The sequence below is a fragment of the Anomaloglossus baeobatrachus genome, chromosome 1 (assembly GCF_048569485.1).
Source record: "Anomaloglossus baeobatrachus isolate aAnoBae1 chromosome 1, aAnoBae1.hap1, whole genome shotgun sequence".
Lineage (NCBI taxonomy): Eukaryota > Metazoa > Chordata > Amphibia > Anura > Aromobatidae > Anomaloglossus > Anomaloglossus baeobatrachus.
In genome coordinates, this window is record NC_134353.1 from 154,462,967 (window position 1) to 154,483,929 (window position 20,963).

Consider the following 20,963-nt stretch of genomic DNA (forward strand, 5'->3'; position numbering starts at 1 on the left):
ACCAGTGTTCTCAGGTGCCTCCCCCGCCGGGGATCAAGGCACACTCGACCAGAGCTGTCGGTGCCTCTTGGGCTTTCCAGCACCAGGCTACGGCTCAGCAGGTCTGTCAGGCTGCCACTTGGTCTAGTCTGCATACCTTTTCGAAGCACTACCAAGTGCATGCTCATGCTTCGGCAGATGCGAGCTTGGGCAGACGCATCCTTCAGGCGGCTGTCGCCCATTTGTGAAGTTAGGTTTCGCCTACTTCTCAGTTTTCTGTTTATTCCCACCCAGGGACTGCTTTGAGACGTCCCATGGTCTGGGTCTCCCATAAGGAACGATGAAGAGGAGAATTTTGTCTACTTACCGTAAATTCTTTTTCTTATAGTTCCGTAATGGGAGACCCAGCACCCTCCCTGTTGCCTGTTAGCAGTTTTCTTGTTCCATGTGTTTTCACCGGCTGTTGTTGTAGACAGAGGCTCCAGTTGTTCCGTTTTTTTGCTCTATCTCTACTTGTGGGTGGCTGTCCTCCTTCAGCTTTTGCACTAAACTGGCTATATTTGGTTATCCAGGGGGTGTATATGCTAGGAGGGAGGAGCTACACTTTTTAGTGTAGTACTTTGTGTGTCCTCCGGAGGCAGAAGCTATACACCCATGGTCTGGGTCTCCCATTACGGAACTATAAGAAAAAGAATTTACGGTAAGTAAACAAAATTCTCTTTTTTTACGTTTAGAAATTGGGGCTAAAATAACATTCTAGTTGAAAAAAAAAAAACCTTTTTCATTTCCACAGCTCAATGATATACAATTCTGTGGATATTAAGTGCTTAATACACGCCTAAGTGATATAGTTCCAACATGACATGGGGTCACTGGTGGGGGGGGGGTTCTGCTATTTTCGTACCTTGGAGAAAAATTGTACCACAAATTTGGTGGTCTATTTTCTCCTGTTACTCTACTAAAAATGAAACATTTGGTTCTAAAGCAATATTTTAGTGAAAAATATGTAATTTTTCACTCTTTTCTTCCACTTTTGCTATTCTTTTGAAGCACCTAAACCATGGTTCCCCAACTCCAGTCCTCGAGGGCCGCCAACAGTGCATGTTTTCAGGATTTCCTTAGTATTGCACATGTGATAATTTAATCACCTGCACAGATGATGATTCCAACACCCATGCAATGCTAAGGAAATCCTGAAAACATGCACTGTTGGCGGCCCTCGAGGACTGGAGTTGGGGAACCCTGACCGAAACGGATAAAAAAAAAAACAGCTCCTCAATGCAGTTTGGAATACCATGAGGGGTGCTGTTTTTACAATGACATCTAGTTTGGGGTTTTTCTGACACATAAGACCCTCAAAGGCGTTTCAAAAGTGAACATGAAATGGGTATTCTGCTATTCTGGCTCCACTCGTTTTTGCAATGAGAGGTGAGTGGGACCAGTCATGTCTACTGAAGCTTGGTGGGTCACGTGCGTACGATCGGCAGGGACCGGGCATCTATCTTATTCTAATGAATAGGACAAGTGCATTATTACTGCAGATCGCGTACTGTCCTACTCTAACTAATAGGACAGGGCAGGTGCATGATATCTGCAGATCACAGCAAGTATCAGTAGACGTCACCTGTTCACTTCCCAATGCAGAAGTGAATGGAGCAGGATTACCCTTTGAAGCCTAGAAATGGAAAAATTTAAGCATCAAAAACTTCATGAATCCTTCTATTACTCTTTTACAGGTCGGTGACATCGGGGACCAAAAATCCTTTCTTGTTGAAATATCATGGCCAGAAACCTACCCTGAAAGTGCCCCCAATATATCTATGAATGCATTTTTTAATAATCAAATGTAAGTACTGTACTATCCATTCCTGTTTTTATGGTATGTCTGTTCTCTTTATACATTTTTATATTTTTATACATCCTTAGCTCTCAAGCTGTGAAAAAGTGCATCGTAAATAAGTTACAAGAGCAGGTGGAAGCCAACCTTGGTACAGCAATGACTTATACCTTATTTGAATATGCCAAAGACAATAAGGAGGAATTCATGGAGAGCCATCAACCATTAAATAACAGTTTAGTAAGTAATACACTTAGGGGGTTTTATTATGATATGATGATAATGGTGATACTGTGGAATGTTTTCAAACTTCTTTTCAAAAATCTAAGAAACTCGGGAGCGCTTCCAATATACCAACCGAAAAGTGTAATAAAAATCTGAAAATTACCGTATTTTTCGGACTATAAGACGCACCTGACCATAAGACGCACCCTGGTTTTAGAGGAGGAAAATAGGAAAATAAAATTTTAACCAAAAAATATGGTCATGACACACTGTTATGGGGCGAGGATCTGCTGCTGACACTGTTATGGGGGTAATGTCCCCAAATTCTCTACTAAGGTACCCCATTCTGATAAGGATCCTCCTGCCTTGTATATGATCCTGCTCATATACCCCCCATCCTGCTAATAATATACCCCCCATCCATCCTGCTAATATACATTCCATCCATCCTGCTCATGATATACCCCCATCCATCCTGCATATGATATGCCCCCATCCATCCTGCTCATGATATGCCCCCATCCATCCTGCTCATGATATGCCCCCATCCATCCTGCTCATGATATGCCCCCATCCATCCTGCTCATGATATGCCCCCATCCATCCTGCTCATGATATGCCCCCATCCATCCTGCTCAAGATATGCCCCCATCCATCCTGCTCATGAAATGCCCCCATCCATCCTGCTCATGAAATGTCCCCATCCATCCTGCTCATGAAATGCCCCCATCCATCCTGCTCATGAAATGCCCCCATCCATCCTGCTCATGAAATGCCCCCATCCATCCTGCTCATGAAATGCCCCCATCCATCCTGCTCATGAAATGCCCCCATCCATCCTGCTCATGAAATGCCCCCATCCATCCTGCTCATGAAATGCCCCCATCCATCCTGCTCATGAAATGCCCCCATCCATCCTGCTCATGAAATGCCCCCATCCATCCTGCTCATGAAATGCCCCCATCCATCCTGCTCATGAAATGCCCCCATCCATCCTGCTCATGAAATGCCCCCATCCATCCTGCTCATGAAATGCCCCCATCCATCCTGCTCTAGATATGCCCCCATCCATCCTGCTCTAGATATGCCCCCATCCATCCTGCTCTAGATATGCCCCCATCCATCCTGCTCTAGATATGCCCCCATCCATCCTGCTCTAGATATGCCCCCATCCATCCTGCTCTAGATATGCCCCCATCCATCCTGCTCTAGATATGCCCCCATCCATCCTGCTCTAGATATGCCCCCATCCATCCTGCTCTAGATATGCCCCCATCCATCCTGCTCTAGATATGCCCCCATCCATCCTGCTCTAGATATGCCCCCATCCATCCTGCTCTAGATATGCCCCCATCCATCCTGCTCTAGATATGCCCCCATCCATCCTGCTCTAGATATGCCCCCATCCATCCTGCTCTAGATATGCCCCCATCCATCCTGCTCTAGATATGCCCCCATCCATCCTGCTCTAGATATGCCCCCATCCATCCTGCTCTAGATATGCCCCCATCCATCCTGCTCTAGATATGCCCCCATCCATCCTGCTCTAGATATGCCCCCATCCATCCTGCTCTAGATATGCCCCCATCCATCCTGCTCTAGATATGCCCCCATCCATCCTGCTCTAGATATGCCCCCATCCATCCTGCTCTAGATATGCCCCCATCCATCCTGCTCTAGATATGCCCCCATCCATCCTGCTCTAGATATGCCCCCATCCATCCTGCTCTAGATATGCCCCCATCCATCCTGCTCTAGATATGCCCCCATCCATCCTGCTCTAGATATGCCCCCATCCATCCTGCTCTAGATATGCCCCCATCCATCCTGCTCTAGATATGCCCCCATCCATCCTGCTCTAGATATGCCCCCATCCATCCTGCTCTAGATATGCCCCCATCCATCCTGCTCTAGATATGCCCCCATCCATCCTGCTCTAGATATGCCCCCATCCATCCTGCTCTAGATATGCCCCCATCCATCCTGCTCTAGATATGCCCCCATCCATCCTGCTCTAGATATGCCCCCATCCATCCTGCTCTAGATATGCCCCCATCCATCCTGCTCTAGATATGCCCCCATCCATCCTGCTCTAGATATGCCCCCATCCATCCTGCTCTAGATATGCCCCCATCCATCCTGCTCTAGATATGCCCCCATCCATCCTGCTCTAGATATGCCCCCATCCATCCTGCTCTAGATATGCCCCCATCCATCCTGCTCTAGATATGCCCCCATCCATCCTGCTCTAGATATGCCCCCATCCATCCTGCTCTAGATATGCCCCCATCCATCCTGCTCTAGATATGCCCCCATCCATCCTGCTCTAGATATGCCCCCATCCATCCTGCTCTAGATATGCCCCCATCCATCCTGCTCTAGATATGCCCCCATCCATCCTGCTCTAGATATGCCCCCATCCATCCTGCTCTAGATATGCCCCCATCCATCCTGCTCTAGATATGCCCCCATCCATCCTGCTCTAGATATGCCCCCATCCATCCTGCTCTAGATATGCCCCCATCCATCCTGCTCTAGATATGCCCCCATCCATCCTGCTCTAGATATGCCCCCATCCATCCTGCTCTAGATATGCCCCCATCCATCCTGCTCTAGATATGCCCCCATCCATCCTGCTCTAGATATGCCCCCATCCATCCTGCTCTAGATATGCCCCCATCCATCCTGCTCTAGATATGCCCCCATCCATCCTGCTCTAGATATGCCCCCATCCATCCTGCTCTAGATATGCCCCCATCCATCCTGCTCTAGATATGCCCCCATCCATCCTGCTCTAGATATGCCCCCATCCATCCTGCTCTAGATATGCCCCCATCCATCCTGCTCTAGATATGCCCCCATCCATCCTGCTCTAGATATGCCCCCATCCATCCTGCTCTAGATATGCCCCCATCCATCCTGCTCTAGATATGCCCCCATCCATCCTGCTCTAGATATGCCCCCATCCATCCTGCTCTAGATATGCCCCCATCCATCCTGCTCTAGATATGCCCCCATCCATCCTGCTCTAGATATGCCCCCATCCATCCTGCTCTAGATATGCCCCCATCCATCCTGCTCTAGATATGCCCCCATCCATCCTGCTCTAGATATGCCCCCATCCATCCTGCTCTAGATATGCCCCCATCCATCCTGCTCTAGATATGCCCCCATCCATCCTGCTCTAGATATGCCCCCATCCATCCTGCTCTAGATATGCCCCCATCCATCCTGCTCTAGATATGCCCCCATCCATCCTGCTCTAGATATGCCCCCATCCATCCTGCTCTAGATATGCCCCCATCCATCCTGCTCTAGATATGCCCCCATCCATCCTGCTCTAGATATGCCCCCATCCATCCTGCTCTAGATATGCCCCCATCCATCCTGCTCTAGATATGCCCCCATCCATCCTGCTCTAGATATGCCCCCATCCATCCTGCTCTAGATATGCCCCCATCCATCCTGCTCTAGATATGCCCCCATCCATCCTGCTCTAGATATGCCCCCATCCATCCTGCTCTAGATATGCCCCCATCCATCCTGCTCTAGATATGCCCCCATCCATCCTGCTCTAGATATGCCCCCATCCATCCTGCTCTAGATATGCCCCCATCCATCCTGCTCTAGATATGCCCCCATCCATCCTGCTCTAGATATGCCCCCATCCATCCTGCTCTAGATATGCCCCCATCCATCCTGCTCTAGATATGCCCCCATCCATCCTGCTCATGAAATGCCCCCATACTGGTAAATGGTGTGTATCCTGTGGCACAGGAAAAAAAAAATAAACGTTTATACTTACCCTTCCTCACTCCCTGAAGCACCGATCGCTGTGTGGAGCCGTCACCGGTGTCTGCAGCATCGCGTCTTCTTGTCTGTGCCGGCGGTAAGCTGATCGATTCTGGTGGATACTAGCGGCGCGCACAGCGAAGACGTTATCACGGTGCGCGCCGCTAGTGTCCAGATCAGCTGACCGCCGGCACAGACAGGAAGACGCGATGCTGCAGGGGGGCGGCTCCACACACGGTGACGGGTGAGTACACTGATTCACTGCACCCCGCGCTGATAATGATGCACGGGGGGCAGTGAATACAGCCGCACATGATCACTCCAGGCTGTAGTTGCCAGGGGTGATCACGGCCGGCTGCTAATTATGCACGCACCCCCGCCCATCACCCCGCCCACCTGTCAGCGCCGGTTTCGCTGAGAGATGATGGGCGAGAGGATGGGCGTGCATATGTAATGAGCGGGCCCACGTGGTCACGGCAGGCTGTTACAGCCTGCTCGTGCCGCCGATGACCCGCTGCACCGCGGCACCCTCATTCCCCGCACCCGCAACCTTATAGTCAGACCATAAGACGCACCCCCCACTTTCCCCCAACATTTGGGGGGAAAAAAGTGCGTCTTATGGTCCGAAAAATACGGTAACTTATAATTGGTGAATGGCTGCTCTAATACATCTGTCCGCTGTAGCTTGCTTTCAGTAGCAATACGTCCCAACCAACAGAGCACCAACTATTCACTCTCCATATATTGTAATACACATACAATAAAAAATATAATGCATCTTGCCGAGCAATAATGGCAGATGGTACAGAGGAATATATATACGATACCTATACGGTACATATAAAACTACCGTAACAATTCAGGTTACATGCTGCTCCACAACTTCTCCATATACAGGTGTGTGTATCCAATATCCATAAGTTGCAGCCACAGTAGTTATCCACAAATCTGTAAAAAAAAAAAAACCCTCACATACGGTATTTATAAATTTTATTATATTTCATTGGCCAACCTGTAGATCTGACACTTTGATGTATTGTAGTCAGTTTACAGCTTGTACAACAGTGTAAATTTGGTGCCCTCTAAAGTCATTCATATCTAAACCACTGGCAACAAAAGTGAGTACACCCCTAAGTGAAAATGGCCAAATTGTGCCCAATTAGCCTATTTCCCTCCCCGGTGTCATGCTCATTAGTGTTACAAGGTCTCAGGTGTGAATGGGCAGCAGATGTGTAAAATATAGTGTTTATTGCTGACACATTCTCTCATACTGGTCATTGGAAGTTCAACATGGCACCTCATGGCAATTATTTTATGGTCTGAAAAAAAGAATTATTGCTCAACAATGGCCTAAGCTATAAGATCATTGCCAACACCCTGAGCTGCAGCACGGTGGCCAAGACCATATAACGGTTTAACAAGACAGGTTCAACCCAGAACAGACTTCGCCATGACCGAACAAAGAAGTTGAGTGCACATGCTCAGCGTCATATCCAGAAGTTGTCTCTTCAAAATAGACGTATGAATGCTGCCACCATTGCTGCAGAGGTTAAAGGGATGGGGGGGTTAAGCCTGTCAGTGCCCAGACCATACACCACAAACTGCATCAAATTTGTCTATGTGGCTGTCGTCCCAGAGGGAAGCCTCTTCTAAAGATTATGCACAAGAAAGCCCTTAACAGTTTGCTGATGACAAGCAGACTAACGACATGGATTACTAGAACCATGGCCTGTGGTCTGATGAGACCAAGATAAACGTATTTCGTTCAGATGGGGTCAAGCATGTGTGGCGGCACCAGGTGAGGAGTACAAAGAGAAGTGTGTCCTGCCTACAGTTTAGCATAATGGTGGGAGTGTCATGCATTGGGGCTGCATGAGTGCTGTCGGCTGTGGGGGGCTACAGTTCGTTGAGGGAACCATGAAGGCCAACATGTAATGTGACATACTGAAGCAGAGTGTGATCCCCCTCCCTTTGGATACTGGGTTGTAGGGCAGTATTCCAAAGTAATGACCACAAACACTCATCCAAGACAACAACTGCCCTGCTAAAAAAAAAAAAAAACTGAGGGTAAAGATGCTGGACTGGCCAACCATGTCTCCAGATGTGCCCCATGAGCATTTGTGGGGCATCCACAAACAGAACGTGGAGGAGCACAAGGTCTCTAACATCCACCAGCTCTGTGATGTCATCCTGGAGGATGGAAGAGTCCAGCGGCTCCTGTGAAGCTCTAGTAGTGAACTCCATGCCCAGGAGAATTAAGGCAGTGCTTGAAAATAATGTTGGCCACACAAAATATTAACACTTTGGGCACAATATGGCCATTTTCGTTTAACACTAGAACTACTGGACTCGTGACACCTATATAGACATACATAGTGCAAAGTAGTCAAAATGACTACCTCAGTAGTTCTAGTGTTAAGGGTGTACTCACTTTTGTTGCCAGTGGTTTAGACATTAATGGCTGTGTTGAGTTACTTAGAGGGGACACCAAATTTACACTGTTAGGCTATGTGTGCACAGTGCGTTTTTCGCGGCGTTTTTGCGCGTTTTTCGGATGCGTTTTTGGCCTCAAAACTGCATGACTTTGCTTCCCCAGCAAAGTCTGAGTTTTCATTTTTGCTGTCCGCACACAACTGTTTTTTTTAAGCTGCGTTTTTGAGCTTGAAAAAAAAAATGGACATGTCAATTCTTTCCTGCGTTTTTCTGCGTTTTCCCCCCATGCAATGCATTGGAAAAACGCAGAGATCAAAAACGCAGCAAAATGCAGCCAATAAACGCACCAAATCGCTGTAAAAACGCATGCGTTTTTTCAACGCGGGTGCGTTTTTGTGCGTTTTTAGCGGCCAAAAACGCAGCGTCAAAAAAACGCAGTGTGCAAACTTAGCCTTATACAAGCGGTAAAAGGACTACTTTACATTGTATCAAAGTGTCATTTCTTCAGTTTTGTCCCATGAAAAGGTATATTATATTTGTAAAAATGTGAGGGGTGTACTCACGTTTTTTTATATGTTGCACATACCATGATGGGAACATGTATACCAGGATATGGAACAAAAATACCATGATGGGAAAGAACATACATACATACATACATACATACATACATACATACATACATACATACATACATACATACTGGCCAAAAAATAACCTAAGGTGTTTGGAGCTGAGTGCAGACCGACCCCGTAGACGGAATTGGCTGAAAATTGGTATGTATGCTATTGAAGGCATGGGGAAACGGAAGGCATCTTAAAAAAAAAACTTTTATACCAAAATTCTCCACCAGGTGAAAAAGTGGCGCTGTACAGTGAGCGAGCGGCCCAAAAACAGTGTGCTGATAATTGGAGACGTCACAATTGTTCCACAGACTAGCATAACTGTTCAATATGGCCGCCATCATGCATGGTGATTATGTTCATCCTATCTAGAACATGCTCGACGTTTGCGTGTAACATCTCTAGTGCAATGCTGTGCACTTACACAATGATGCAGTCTTTGAGGTCAGCCAGGGTGTTGACATTTCCTCGATAAACACGCTTTTTCAAGTGTCCCCACAACCAGAAATCACAAGGATTGAGATCGGACAAACGCAGTGGCCATACGTTAGGGAAAGAGTGGCTCAAAATCCTGTCATCGGGAAAATGTGCACGCAGAACATTTTTCACACGATTTGCGATGTGAGGAGGTGCTCCATCATGCATGAAGATGGTCGTCTGAAGACACTGCTGCTGTTGAAGTTGCAGAACGACCACTGTTTCCAGCATTGTCTGGTATCTCGCTGCTGTCATGGAACAGATAGCAACCCCAGTTGGCCTCATTTCTTCGTAAACTAACAATCCGAAGATGAATGATGAGGTGAAGCCACACCAAATGGTGAACTTTGACGATTGCAGCAGAAGCCTCTCCACTGCATGCAGATTTTTGGTAGCCCATGTGCGACAGTTTTGTGTGTTCCCCGTCCCATTCAGGTAAAAATGCGCTTCGTCGCACCACAGAACATTCCATGGCTAATTTCCATCCATTTCCACTCTCGCCAAAAACATGAATGCAAATGTGATGCAGGTATCATTGTCACGAGGAAGAAGTTGTTGATGATGATGGCTAATTTTGTACGGGTATGCCCGCAAGACCTTTTGGAAAATCCTCCACACTGTGCTGTATGGGAGCCCCAATTGCCTGGAAACACTGCATGCACTGTTGTTCTCGGCAGGGTTGCTCGTGCCTTGTTCCACGACGGCAGTGGCAATGTCCTCCACAACCTCTCTGCTTACCCGTCGTCGCCCGCACCCTAGCTGAACACTCAGTAACTCTGTTGCCTCAAAATGTGTCATCATCTGTCTCAGCGAATTGACGGCCACTGGACTGCTACGTGTGTGAAGGTCTTTCAAACGACGAAAGGCTCTCAGTGCAGCTGTAGAATTCCTGGCATTCTCCTAAAACAACCGCTCTTACAGTGCATGATCCGGCAAAGATACCGGCATCTTGCAGACTAAGTGGCAAGGTGCTCTCACTGTACAGCACCAATTTTTCACCTGGTGGGGAGTTTTGGTATAAAAAATTTTTTAAGATGCCTTCGGTTTCCCATGCCTTGAATAGCATACATACCAATTTTCAGCCAATTCTGTCCACTGGGTCAGTCTGCACACGGCTCCAAACACCTTAGGTTATTTTATGGCCACCTTGTGTGTATGTATACAGTATAGGTGTATCTAATATATAAAGCTGAGTGTACTCGTATGTATGTCCGCTAAAGGAATCCGCACCGTCGCATTTACAATCACAAAATTTTGCACAGACGCCTCATGTGACTCAGGGAATGTCATAGACTATGTTTTGATGGGGAAATTTAACCCCGTACTTTAGTTACTCTAAAAAAAAACCTACCTCCATTAAAGTGAATGGAGCTGCGAGCTATTAGGTTATTAATAGGAGCGGTCATTGGTTGCTATAGGAACAAAATAAATTGTTAGTATAAGGAGCTTATGTGTGAGGTAATAATATGTTAGTGAGGAGACTGATAGAGAGAGACACAAACAGACAGGGAAAGAAACAGAGAGACACAGGGAAAGATACAGAGACAGGGAAACAGACGGGGAAAGAGACAGACACACTAGGAGAGAGACCGTTACTATCCCGGGCAACGCCCGGGTACTACAGCTAGTAATATACAGTATATATCTCTATCTATAGACACAAGGTGGCCATAAAATAACCTATATATCTGTCTAATCTATATCTGGTAGCTTCAACACATTTTTGGATAGTGCCCCTTCCTCAGGAAACACAATGCAGATTGAAAATTTCTGAATTTTAAACTCCTTCATCACATCGTTTGTTCCACACCACTCTCCCCTGTAATTGGATCTGACGGTCTAAGATAACAGCCAATAATCTAACTAACTTTCTTTAACGTAACAACTGTGTGATTGGATGCTACATCCGACTTCCCTTGTATACAATTTGGCTTTTATGGCTACCAACACAGAAAATTGCAGCTGGGAAAAAGTCTTCTGCATTAAAAATATTTGATCTTATCTATTTAAACTAGTTTTATGGCCACATCAAGCCCCTTAGAGACTAAGCACATACAATATAGCATGAGCAGTCCAGCTCGCACACTATAGCATGAGCATTCCAGCTCGCACACTATAGCATGCGCACTCCAGCTCGCACACTATAGCATGAGCATTCCAGCTCGCACACTATAGCATGAGCAGTCCAGCTCGCACACTACTGTAGCATGAGCAGTCCAGCTCGCACACTACTGTAGCATGAGAAGTCCAGCTCGCACACTACTGTAGCATGAGCAGTCCAGCTCGCACACTACTGTAGCATGAGCAGTCCAGCTTGCACACTACTGTAGCATGAGCACTCCAGCTCGCACACTACTATAGCATGAGCACTCCAGCTCGCACACTACTATAGCATGAGCACTCCAGCTCGCACACTACTATAGCATGAGCACTCCAGCTCGCACACTACTATAGCATGAGCACTCCAGCTCGCACACTACTATAGCATGAGCACTCCAGCTCGCACACTACTATAGCATGAGCACTCCAGCTCGCACACTATAGCATGAGCAGTCCAGCTCGCACACTATAGCATGAGCACTCCAGCTCGCACACTACTATAGCATGAGCACTCCAGCTCGCACACTACTATAGCATGAGCACTCCAGCTCGCACACTACTATAGCATGAGCACTCCAGCTCGCACACTACTATAGCATGAGCACTCCAGCTCGCACACTACTATAGCATGAGCACTCCAGCTCGCACACTACTATAGCATGAGCACTCCAGCTCGCACACTACTATAGCATGAGCACTCCAGCTCGCACACTACTATAGCATGAGCACTCCAGCTCGCACACTACTATAGCATGAGCACTCCAGCTCGCACACTACTATAGCATGAGCACTCCAGCTCGCACACTACTATAGCATGAGCACTCCAGCTCGCACACTACTATAGCATGAGCACTCCAGCTCGCACACTATAGCATGAGCACTCCAGCTCGCACACTACTGTAGCATGAGCACTCCAGCTCGCACACTACTATAGCATGAGCAGTCCAGCTCGCACACTACTATAGCATGAGCAGTCCAGCTCGCACACTACTATAGCATGAGCAGTCCAGCTCGCACACTACTATAGCATGAGCAGTCCAGCTCGCACACTACTATAGCATGAGCAGTCCAGCTCGCACACTACTATAGCATGAGCACTCCAGCTCGCACACTACTGTAGCATGAGCACTCCAGCTCGCACACTACTGTAGCATGAGCACTCCAGCTCGCACACTACTGTAGCATGAGCAGTCCAGCTCGCACACTACTGTAGCATGAGCACTCCAGCTCGCACACTACTATAGCATGAGCACTCCAGAATGTGCTTTTTAAAATACACAAATTTAAGTAAATGGAATATTTTTTTTTTTTTGTATAAGCATCCTGACTAGGACATGCGCACAATATATACCCTATGGGAGTAAACAAGTTAGAAATAGGAGGAAACCACTCTGGCTAAATAGAGCTGTAAGGGACGAAATAAATGAAATTAGAAAGTGTTTCTTGGTTAAAGCAAGAAGGTCGTGAAGAGGCATTAAATATAGAGAAAAATATAAATTGTGTAAAGAAGAAAATCAAGGCAGCAAAGATAGACAGAGACTTATTCCCAGTTATAATAGTGTTAGCCATCTTCTGCCGGGAAAGATGTGGGCTCGGTGTGTGAGCCTGCATCAAAGTCGTGGTGCCGGTATCTGACATGCTTGTACGTTATATATTGGTAAGGAGTTAATTATAATCACAGACAGTGATTCTTTACTGTAAGAGCAGCGAGACTATGGCACTCTCTTCCACATGATGTAGTGGTTGATCCACTAAAAAGTAAAAGGAGAGCCTAGATGTCTATCTTTAAAATTCCTTCTATTTTTCTTATATACACAAGAAAAAATGTATATGAAAAATAAATTTTTCTACAGGGGTTTTATTAGCTGGAAAGAAATTATTCGTGCGTCATTGACTTTATTATGGCCACCTTTGATTTGATTTTTATTTTTTTTGTGTTTTGAATGATTTTCTTGAAATGCATTTGATGTGCCTGTTTTCTGTTGTAGACATCAATAGGTAATGACTGCACACTAGAACCAACAAACACAACTCAATCTGGTAAGAAAAAAGACAAAAAGGAGCAGTTAACGAAAGCACAAAAGAGGAAACTGGCAGATAAAACGGGTATGTTGGAATGGAAATTTACATAAACAAATGGGGACCATCATTGCTATAATGTGATGGGTAATTGTTATTCTCCACCTTATCACCAAAACCGTGCTCGGCATCCAGGACTCCACAACCAGGGGTACAAGGAAGCTGATCGGGTCCTGACACACTGGTCGGGTCGTGGCTTCCTCTCTACAGGTCTGACACTGAGGGAAGACTATAAGCATTTTCAGTGTAGATGATGCTTGGAGCTCGGTCAGCAGTTTTTTCCTTTAATAACGCAAGGACCAATCCATTATTTCAGTCGATGCAATTTTGAGGGCTCGTTTTTGCACAATGAATTGTATTGGTCAATGGCGGCTTATTCAGTAACTTCTTCTGGAGCAGAATGGAAAGAAATGACTTTTCTGCCCTGTATTTTATGTTTTTGTATCTTTTAACTTTGTGGTAAAAAGGACAAGTGACTTTATCCAATGTGTGAGTAGTAACGTCATACTACCAGAAAGTACAGTTTAGAATTGATGTTCACGTCACAGTTGATCGGCCTCTTACCTGATGACATCTGTGGCTCTTCTTTTGATTTGATGGCCTGGCACATCGTCACCGTTGTAGGGAGCCAGGACGGCTAATCAAGTAAGAGTCGTTTAACTTAGAAAAAAGATGACTCTGAGCAGATCTCATTTATATGTATAAATACGTGTGTGGTCAATACAAAGGATGGGCACATGACTTATTCCTTCCAAAGACAGTACTAAGGACCAGGGGTTACTATTCCAGCAGCTAAATAGGAAAGGGTTCTTTACAGTCAGAGCAGTCAGACTGTGGAATGCCCTACCGCAAGAGGTAGTAATGGCAGATGCTATAACAGCTTTTATGTTTTCGTCAGTACACAACTTTGTCAGTTATAAAGGATTTAGTGATAAAATATATAATTTGTGCAGGAAGGTTGAACTTGATGGACCTAGGTCTTTTTTTACACCTATGTAACTATGTAAATGCTGTTCTCCCATTCCTGTCCAGCAGCCACAAATCCCTGCGAATTGGATCATTCCAGCTCTAGTATATTTTAATTCTTAGTATTTCTATGCCTTAACACTAGAAGTCCCATAGAGGGGTCATTTAACATTTCTACCATTGGAACCCTATGGAGCTCGAAATTCCTGGGACTTCGTGTTAATTAGCAGTGCGACACTGACCGGAAAAGTACGAGGCTTTATAGTCAGAGGCCTGTGGTATACCAACAGTTCTTTGGTACCTCTCTGTTGCTATAGAAAAGTGTCAAACATTTTAGATGTCACAGTCGCTATTGACCACTGCATCTAAGAAGTTAAATGATAGTATACCACATTTTTTTTATACCAACTTTGCAGCCACTATAAAACACTGTAAGGGGTGAAATGTTCCCTTAAAGAGAATCTGTCACCTCCTTGATCTTAGAGCAGCATAATGTAGAGACAGAGACCCCGATTCCAACAATGTGTCACTTACTGAGCTGTTTGTTATCATTTTGATAAAATCAATGTTTTCTCTGCTGCAGATCCAGCAGTTATACAGCACTCATGAATATACTGGACTACCTGCAGCATGCCAAGTAGTCCTCTAATGATCTACTGTTGATTAAACAGTGATTTTATCAAAACTACATTAAGCAGACCAGTAAGTGACACATCACTGGAATCAGGATCTTTGTCTCTACATTATGCTGCACTCAGATTAGGTGGCAAAAATCTAGTGACAGATTCCCTTTAAGTCATTAGTTTTTATGCAGAATCTTTTAAGCACTTTTTTTTTTTTTTTTTAAATACCATCACCCTGTAATTTTTATTTATTTTTAGGAAGTAGCTTTTTTGTGAAAACTCCTGCAGCTGAATCTCTGTCCATATGGTTAAAACCAATGAAAGGAAAGCCGAAATATGGTCTAAATAGATACTACATACTTTATTAATACATGACAAAAAAAGTTGCCTGGAATTGTAAAAGGGCGTCACAAATATACACAATACCTGTAAAAAAAATAGCCAATAATGTGTTAGAGTCGAACATCAGGCTACAAAGTATACAAAAGTATTGCCATATAGGCCAGGTATCCAATTATATTATACATGATTAGCACATGAACATATATAGACCACCAACACAGTGTCAAAGGGAATCAATAAGAATTCTAGCATAAGGCTATGTGCCCACGCTGTGGAAAATGCGCGGAATTTGACGCGGATTTTTCGCAGATATTTCGCAGATTTTTCAACAATCTGCAGCACAGCTACTCCCCAGCCCTTTCTATGGCATTTGAGAACTGCTGTGCCCACGCTGCGTTTTTTTCCGCAGCGGAAATTATGTGGATTTCCCTGCGGAAAAATCCAGCAGCATGGGAATTATTCCTGCGGACTTCTCCACAGGGTCCCATATACTTACTTGCCTTGATAGAAGACAACAATGTCACTTTCTCTGTCCAGTGCACAGCAGCGTGGTGGATCCAGGTACAGGAAGGAAGAGGTGGGCGGGGCCTGCACGAGCTCCGGTCAAGTGACAGCCGGAGCTAGTGCAGGCCCGCCCACCTTCTCCAGCACAGTGCACCAGACACTGACAGTGACCCAGCCGCCGGAAAGCGAGGTGCTGCATGATGGAGGTAAGTAATATGAACGCCCCGATCACTGCAGCACTTGTTCTGCATTGAGGATGCAGTGCTGAAGCCATGGTACTGTATCCTCAATGCAGAATGCCCGCACCATATCCGCAGGACATTCCACTGTACATCCACAGCATGGAAACAGACAAAGTTGTGCTACGGATTTCTGGGAGCACCTGCGGAATGTCCTGCGGATATAACCGCAGGACGCTGTCCCCGTGGGCGCACAGCCTTAAACATGTTACCTCTGAATGAAGCCAGCAGGTATGTGCTTGTGACACCCACCCTGAAGCAAGCAAGCTATGCCTTGTAGCTACACCATAGGAACCCATGACAATCTGTCACCTGTAAATTAGCTGTACACCTCCTTATAATTATCTATATTATACCGTGTGTATATATATATATATATATATATATATATATATATATACAAAGATACTTACCGTCTGCACTAGGCTATAGTGGCTATAGTGTTTGTATAGTATCATACGGGATTAGCCTGTTGTTCCACTTTGTAACACATTATTGGCTGTTTTTTACAGGTATTGTGTATATTTGTATTTCCTTTCCCTTTTGTATTTCCAGGCAACTTTTTTGTCATGTATTAATATTAATAAAGTATGTAGTTTCTGTTTTCCTTTCATTGGTTTTATGTAATTTTTGATTGATCATATTGTACTTTTAAGTGTAGGCATGGTTTAGTTTTGTTGACTAGTTTTGGTTTGCTGTCCACATGGTTACATTGCTCCTCATAGCTAATAGTTATTGAGATGTTTTGAAAACTGTAATATCTTCATTATGCTGATAAGAAGCACATAAATTAATATTTTTTATTTTCTTATTTTTTAGACCACAAGGGGGAGCTACCACGTGGATGGAATTGGGTTGATGTAATTAAGGTAAATCTTGACCATCTTCTAATGTTTGGGAAATGGTAAAATCTATTCTTATTTTTTATTTCTCTTTTTATCCTGGCTGGTGTTGATATGGCGGCATCTGCGGGTCTATACGTGCTTCCAGCATGTAAGTATCAAGTCGTTAAAATTCATTATGGAATTTTAAGGGTGATATGTGCTCCTTTTTTTTAATTTTTGAATGATTTTAAAGTTGAAGTTTGGATAAATGATCACTAGGTGCACAGCTCCGTCTCTGAGGTCTGGGCTGCTTTCGTGCTGCCTCGTGTAACCTTGTCTTCCTAGGCTGCACAGCTTTCCTGATGTGAAGAGATCTTCATCATGTGCCTCCATGCGGTGCCATTTTTTTTTTTCTATGGTTACTGAAGTAGAATTATACACATTTCACAAGTTTTTAAACTTTTATTGAGAAATACAAAGTTTATGCAGAGACTTTATTTTTAGAGTATTGACCCTCATTTTTCAAGAGTTCTGTACTTCGCCCTGGCAGCTGGATATGGACTTCTAGGCTAAATTCTGGATGACAGCCCGTTCTTGTCTTAATAGTGCTTAGAGCTTATCCCAATTTCTGTATTTGTCTGGCCACCTGCCTTTTTAGGAATGACTGCAAATTCTCAATGGGTTCAGATATGGACCTAAAATTTTAATGCTTTGTTCACTGATGAAGCACTTTTTTACTTTATGACTTGGTCTCCATCATGCCGGAAAAGAGCATAATCACCAAAGTGCTCCTTTAAATGTTGTTCTTGGAAAAGATTTAGATACCGTTCTTTATTCATGGCATTGTTCTTAGGCAAAAATTGTGATTGATCCCACTGACTGATACAAAGACACTACACAAGGATGGCCTAAAGATGCTTTACTGGTGACATGGTACAGCACTCATGGTAGCACGCCCCTTTTTCTTCTCTTACTTCCTAAGGTACTAAACAGTCTGAATAGGTATTCATCAGAGAAAATAACTTTATTCCAATCCTCTGCCATCCAATCCCTGTACTTCCTGCAGAATGTCAATCTGTCCTTGATGGGGTTTTTTTGTAAAGAAGTAGCTTTTTTGCTTCCCTTTTTCACACCATCCCAGGCTCCAATAGCCTTTGCCTCATTGTGTGTGTGCAGATGCCCTGACACATGCCTGCTGCCACTTTTGAGCAAGCTTTGCTGAACAAGCAAAATACTCACCGCACACACTTCGGTTCCGTACATCCACCGCAGTCCACACACACACACACACACACACACACACACACACGGCATCCTGTAGCGGCGAACTACAAGATCCATGAGGCCGGCGATGGAACGGAAGGTAAGGTGAGCATAATGTGTACCTTCTGTTCCATCGCCGGCTTCCTGGAACTTGCAGTTCACCAGTACAAGATATGTATAGGTAGCCATCACGACGAGGGAGGAACTTCGGCTGTCAGCCGCTACTCAAAGGCAGTGCGCTGACCAATCAGAGGCAAGCGGCTCCTGCCTTTTGAAGTCAGCGCTCTGGCAGCGGAAGTTCCTCCCTCGTCGCGATGGTTACCCGATACACAGCCCGTACCGGAGAACAGCAAGTCCCAGGAGACCGGTGATAGACCGGAAGCTAAGGTGACCATAATATGTGTGTGTGCGTGCCTGTTTGTAAGTGTGTGGAATGGCACAATAGGGGACCAGGATAGGACATTAAAGAAGTTGTGGAACGAATTATCTGCATTGTAATGATTTCCTATGGGAAATTTTGCTTTGCTGAACGAGTAACTTGGTTAACAAGCACACTCCCAGAACGGATTGTTCTCCTTAACCAAGGTTCCACTGTAATGTAAATTGGCATTTTGAAAACCAATACAGCAAACCTTTGTGAAAAAAACCCTAAATTTATTTCAGACTCAAAACTTTTGGCCACGACTGATGTTCTGAAGCCTAAAGGATTGTAACAGCCTGCATTTATGGCAGAATAAAGGAGCTATGTGATTCCTTCACCTGCGCTTGGGACACAGTCTGTATCTTTTGATTTATGCTACCAAGTGGACTTCTTGGATTTTTTTTGGATGGTGCGTCCACCTATTTTTGGACTTCTTTATTGTCCTTTTTGGATATCCTATTTTGAGTGCAATCTTGTTCCATGATACTTACCGTGTATATGGATCCATAGAAAGAGTCAACCAATTGGTTACCAAGGAAAATCCTATCTTTTTCCCTCGTGCTAGTTTTTATAAATCCTCACAATGTTTTTCTGGCCTGGGAGTTGTACATGGCACAACTCTTCCCCGTCATAAGTGTCTGTGTTTCCAGGTAAACTATTCGAGTTAAGATTATTCAGCATCTCTAGAGAAGATTGTGCAGGAGATAATTTTTCCCACAGTTGTGTAGACTGTTTCTGCTTTTGTTTGCTCGCTATTTCACATTACGTAGAGTAAGATTATCTAACCAGTTCTGTAATTCGTGTTTCAGCTCTCCAAAACCGGCTCCACCGAGGATGACTAGACGCCATGAAGAGTCTTTTTAATACCATGCGTGACTGCAGGTCGTCAGCTCTACAGTTTTTGTTTTTTTTCTTATTTTACTTTGGTAATTTATTATAAAAGTCACATTTTCTAAGAGAAGCCCCTTTTGTAGGCTTCCTGTTTAATAAAGATGTGCAGTGATCTTGTATTTTATTTTGACAAGTGTATGTGACTCATTTTATCAGTTTGTGAAGAGAAACTGAACTAGGTGTGGAGTGTGGGAGATTTACGAAGGCAAAGTGGCCCAGATGTCGTCCTACTAAGGTGAATCTGTCACCACATTCATCTGCCCTGTCCGCTTGTTTACATCAGATCCCTAGTTATCTTCTACAGTGTTGACGTCCTCTCCATTATGTGGGCGCCCTGCTGAATCCCTGATATTCATGACCACATCTGTCACTCATGAACATCTACCGTCCTATGCAGAGCAAAGGAAGAAAGTTTGTCAGTCGGCAGCAAATGTGTATGACGCGCCCGCAGCTCAGGTATAGGAGGACAGCCGGGGTTTGCGTGAATACTGCTGAAAGAGGTGCAGCACTGGAATCGGAGCCTTTGTCACTGCTTTATGCTACCAATAGGATGGCAGTTTTTCGGGCTTTTTTGTTTTTTTTTCCCCACGGACAAGAAAAATTATTAATTTTCATCAGTGTTTGCTCAGTTTTTACCATTAGAGTTTAAATCGGTGATTTTCTTTATAAAGCAAAGAAATAATTCTACCCATTGTAATGTTAGACAGATTACGTGCACATGGCACTGTATGCTGTATGTGATCTTCATACACCTATAGACTCGTTAGGATGCTTTTGATCCATGATGACTCAAAAACATTCTGCAAAAACAAAAGTACCGTATTTTTCGCTTTATAAGACGCACTTTTGTTCCCCCAAATTTTGGGGGAAAGTAGGGGGTGCGTCTTATAAGCCGAATATACGGGGGGGTGTATATATATATATCTACACTGCAGCGTCCAGGGGAGGTGGGGGCAGCAGCTCTGGAGCGCAGGTGAACGCTGCGGGCTGCAGCCTTTGATCTGCTCCCGCTCATATAATATGCACAGCCGCTGTCCATCTCTGGTGGTGCTGAAATCGCACGCAGTGATGGGCTGGGGGAGCGGTGCATATTATATGAGCCTGCGCCCCCCTGTGATGGCACATGCCCCCCCTGTGTTAGATTTGGCCCCCAGGCTGCTGCTCATTCTAAAATAAAAAAGCTTTACTTACCCCCTCCAGCGTTTCTCCCCGTGTCCCTGCTTCCACTGTGATCAGGCAGGCAGAGATCTCTCTGCTGTTACGATCACATGACCGCACTGAGAACCAGATAGTAAGGAAGAGAAGCACGGAGCCAGACAGGAGGGAGCTCAGCGCTGGAGGAGGT

General features: G+C 45.0%; 1 protein-coding gene across 1 annotated transcript in view; it reads left to right on the forward strand.

Moving 5' to 3' along the window:
- The window catches only part of RWDD4 (RWD domain containing 4), a 36,432-nt gene extending 16,690 nt beyond the window's left edge, over nt 1-19,742 (forward strand). Inside the window, exons 3-7 of the mRNA XM_075334680.1 lie at nt 1,716-1,825; nt 1,906-2,056; nt 13,455-13,572; nt 17,039-17,212; nt 19,537-19,742. Of these exons, the coding sequence (XP_075190795.1) occupies nt 1,716-1,825; nt 1,906-2,056; nt 13,455-13,572; nt 17,039-17,127 (468 nt within the window). The 3' untranslated portion in view covers nt 17,128-17,212; nt 19,537-19,742. The remainder of the gene's footprint in view (nt 1-1,715; nt 1,826-1,905; nt 2,057-13,454; nt 13,573-17,038; nt 17,213-19,536) is intronic.
- The last annotated feature ends 1,221 nt before the right edge of the window (nt 19,743-20,963 follow it).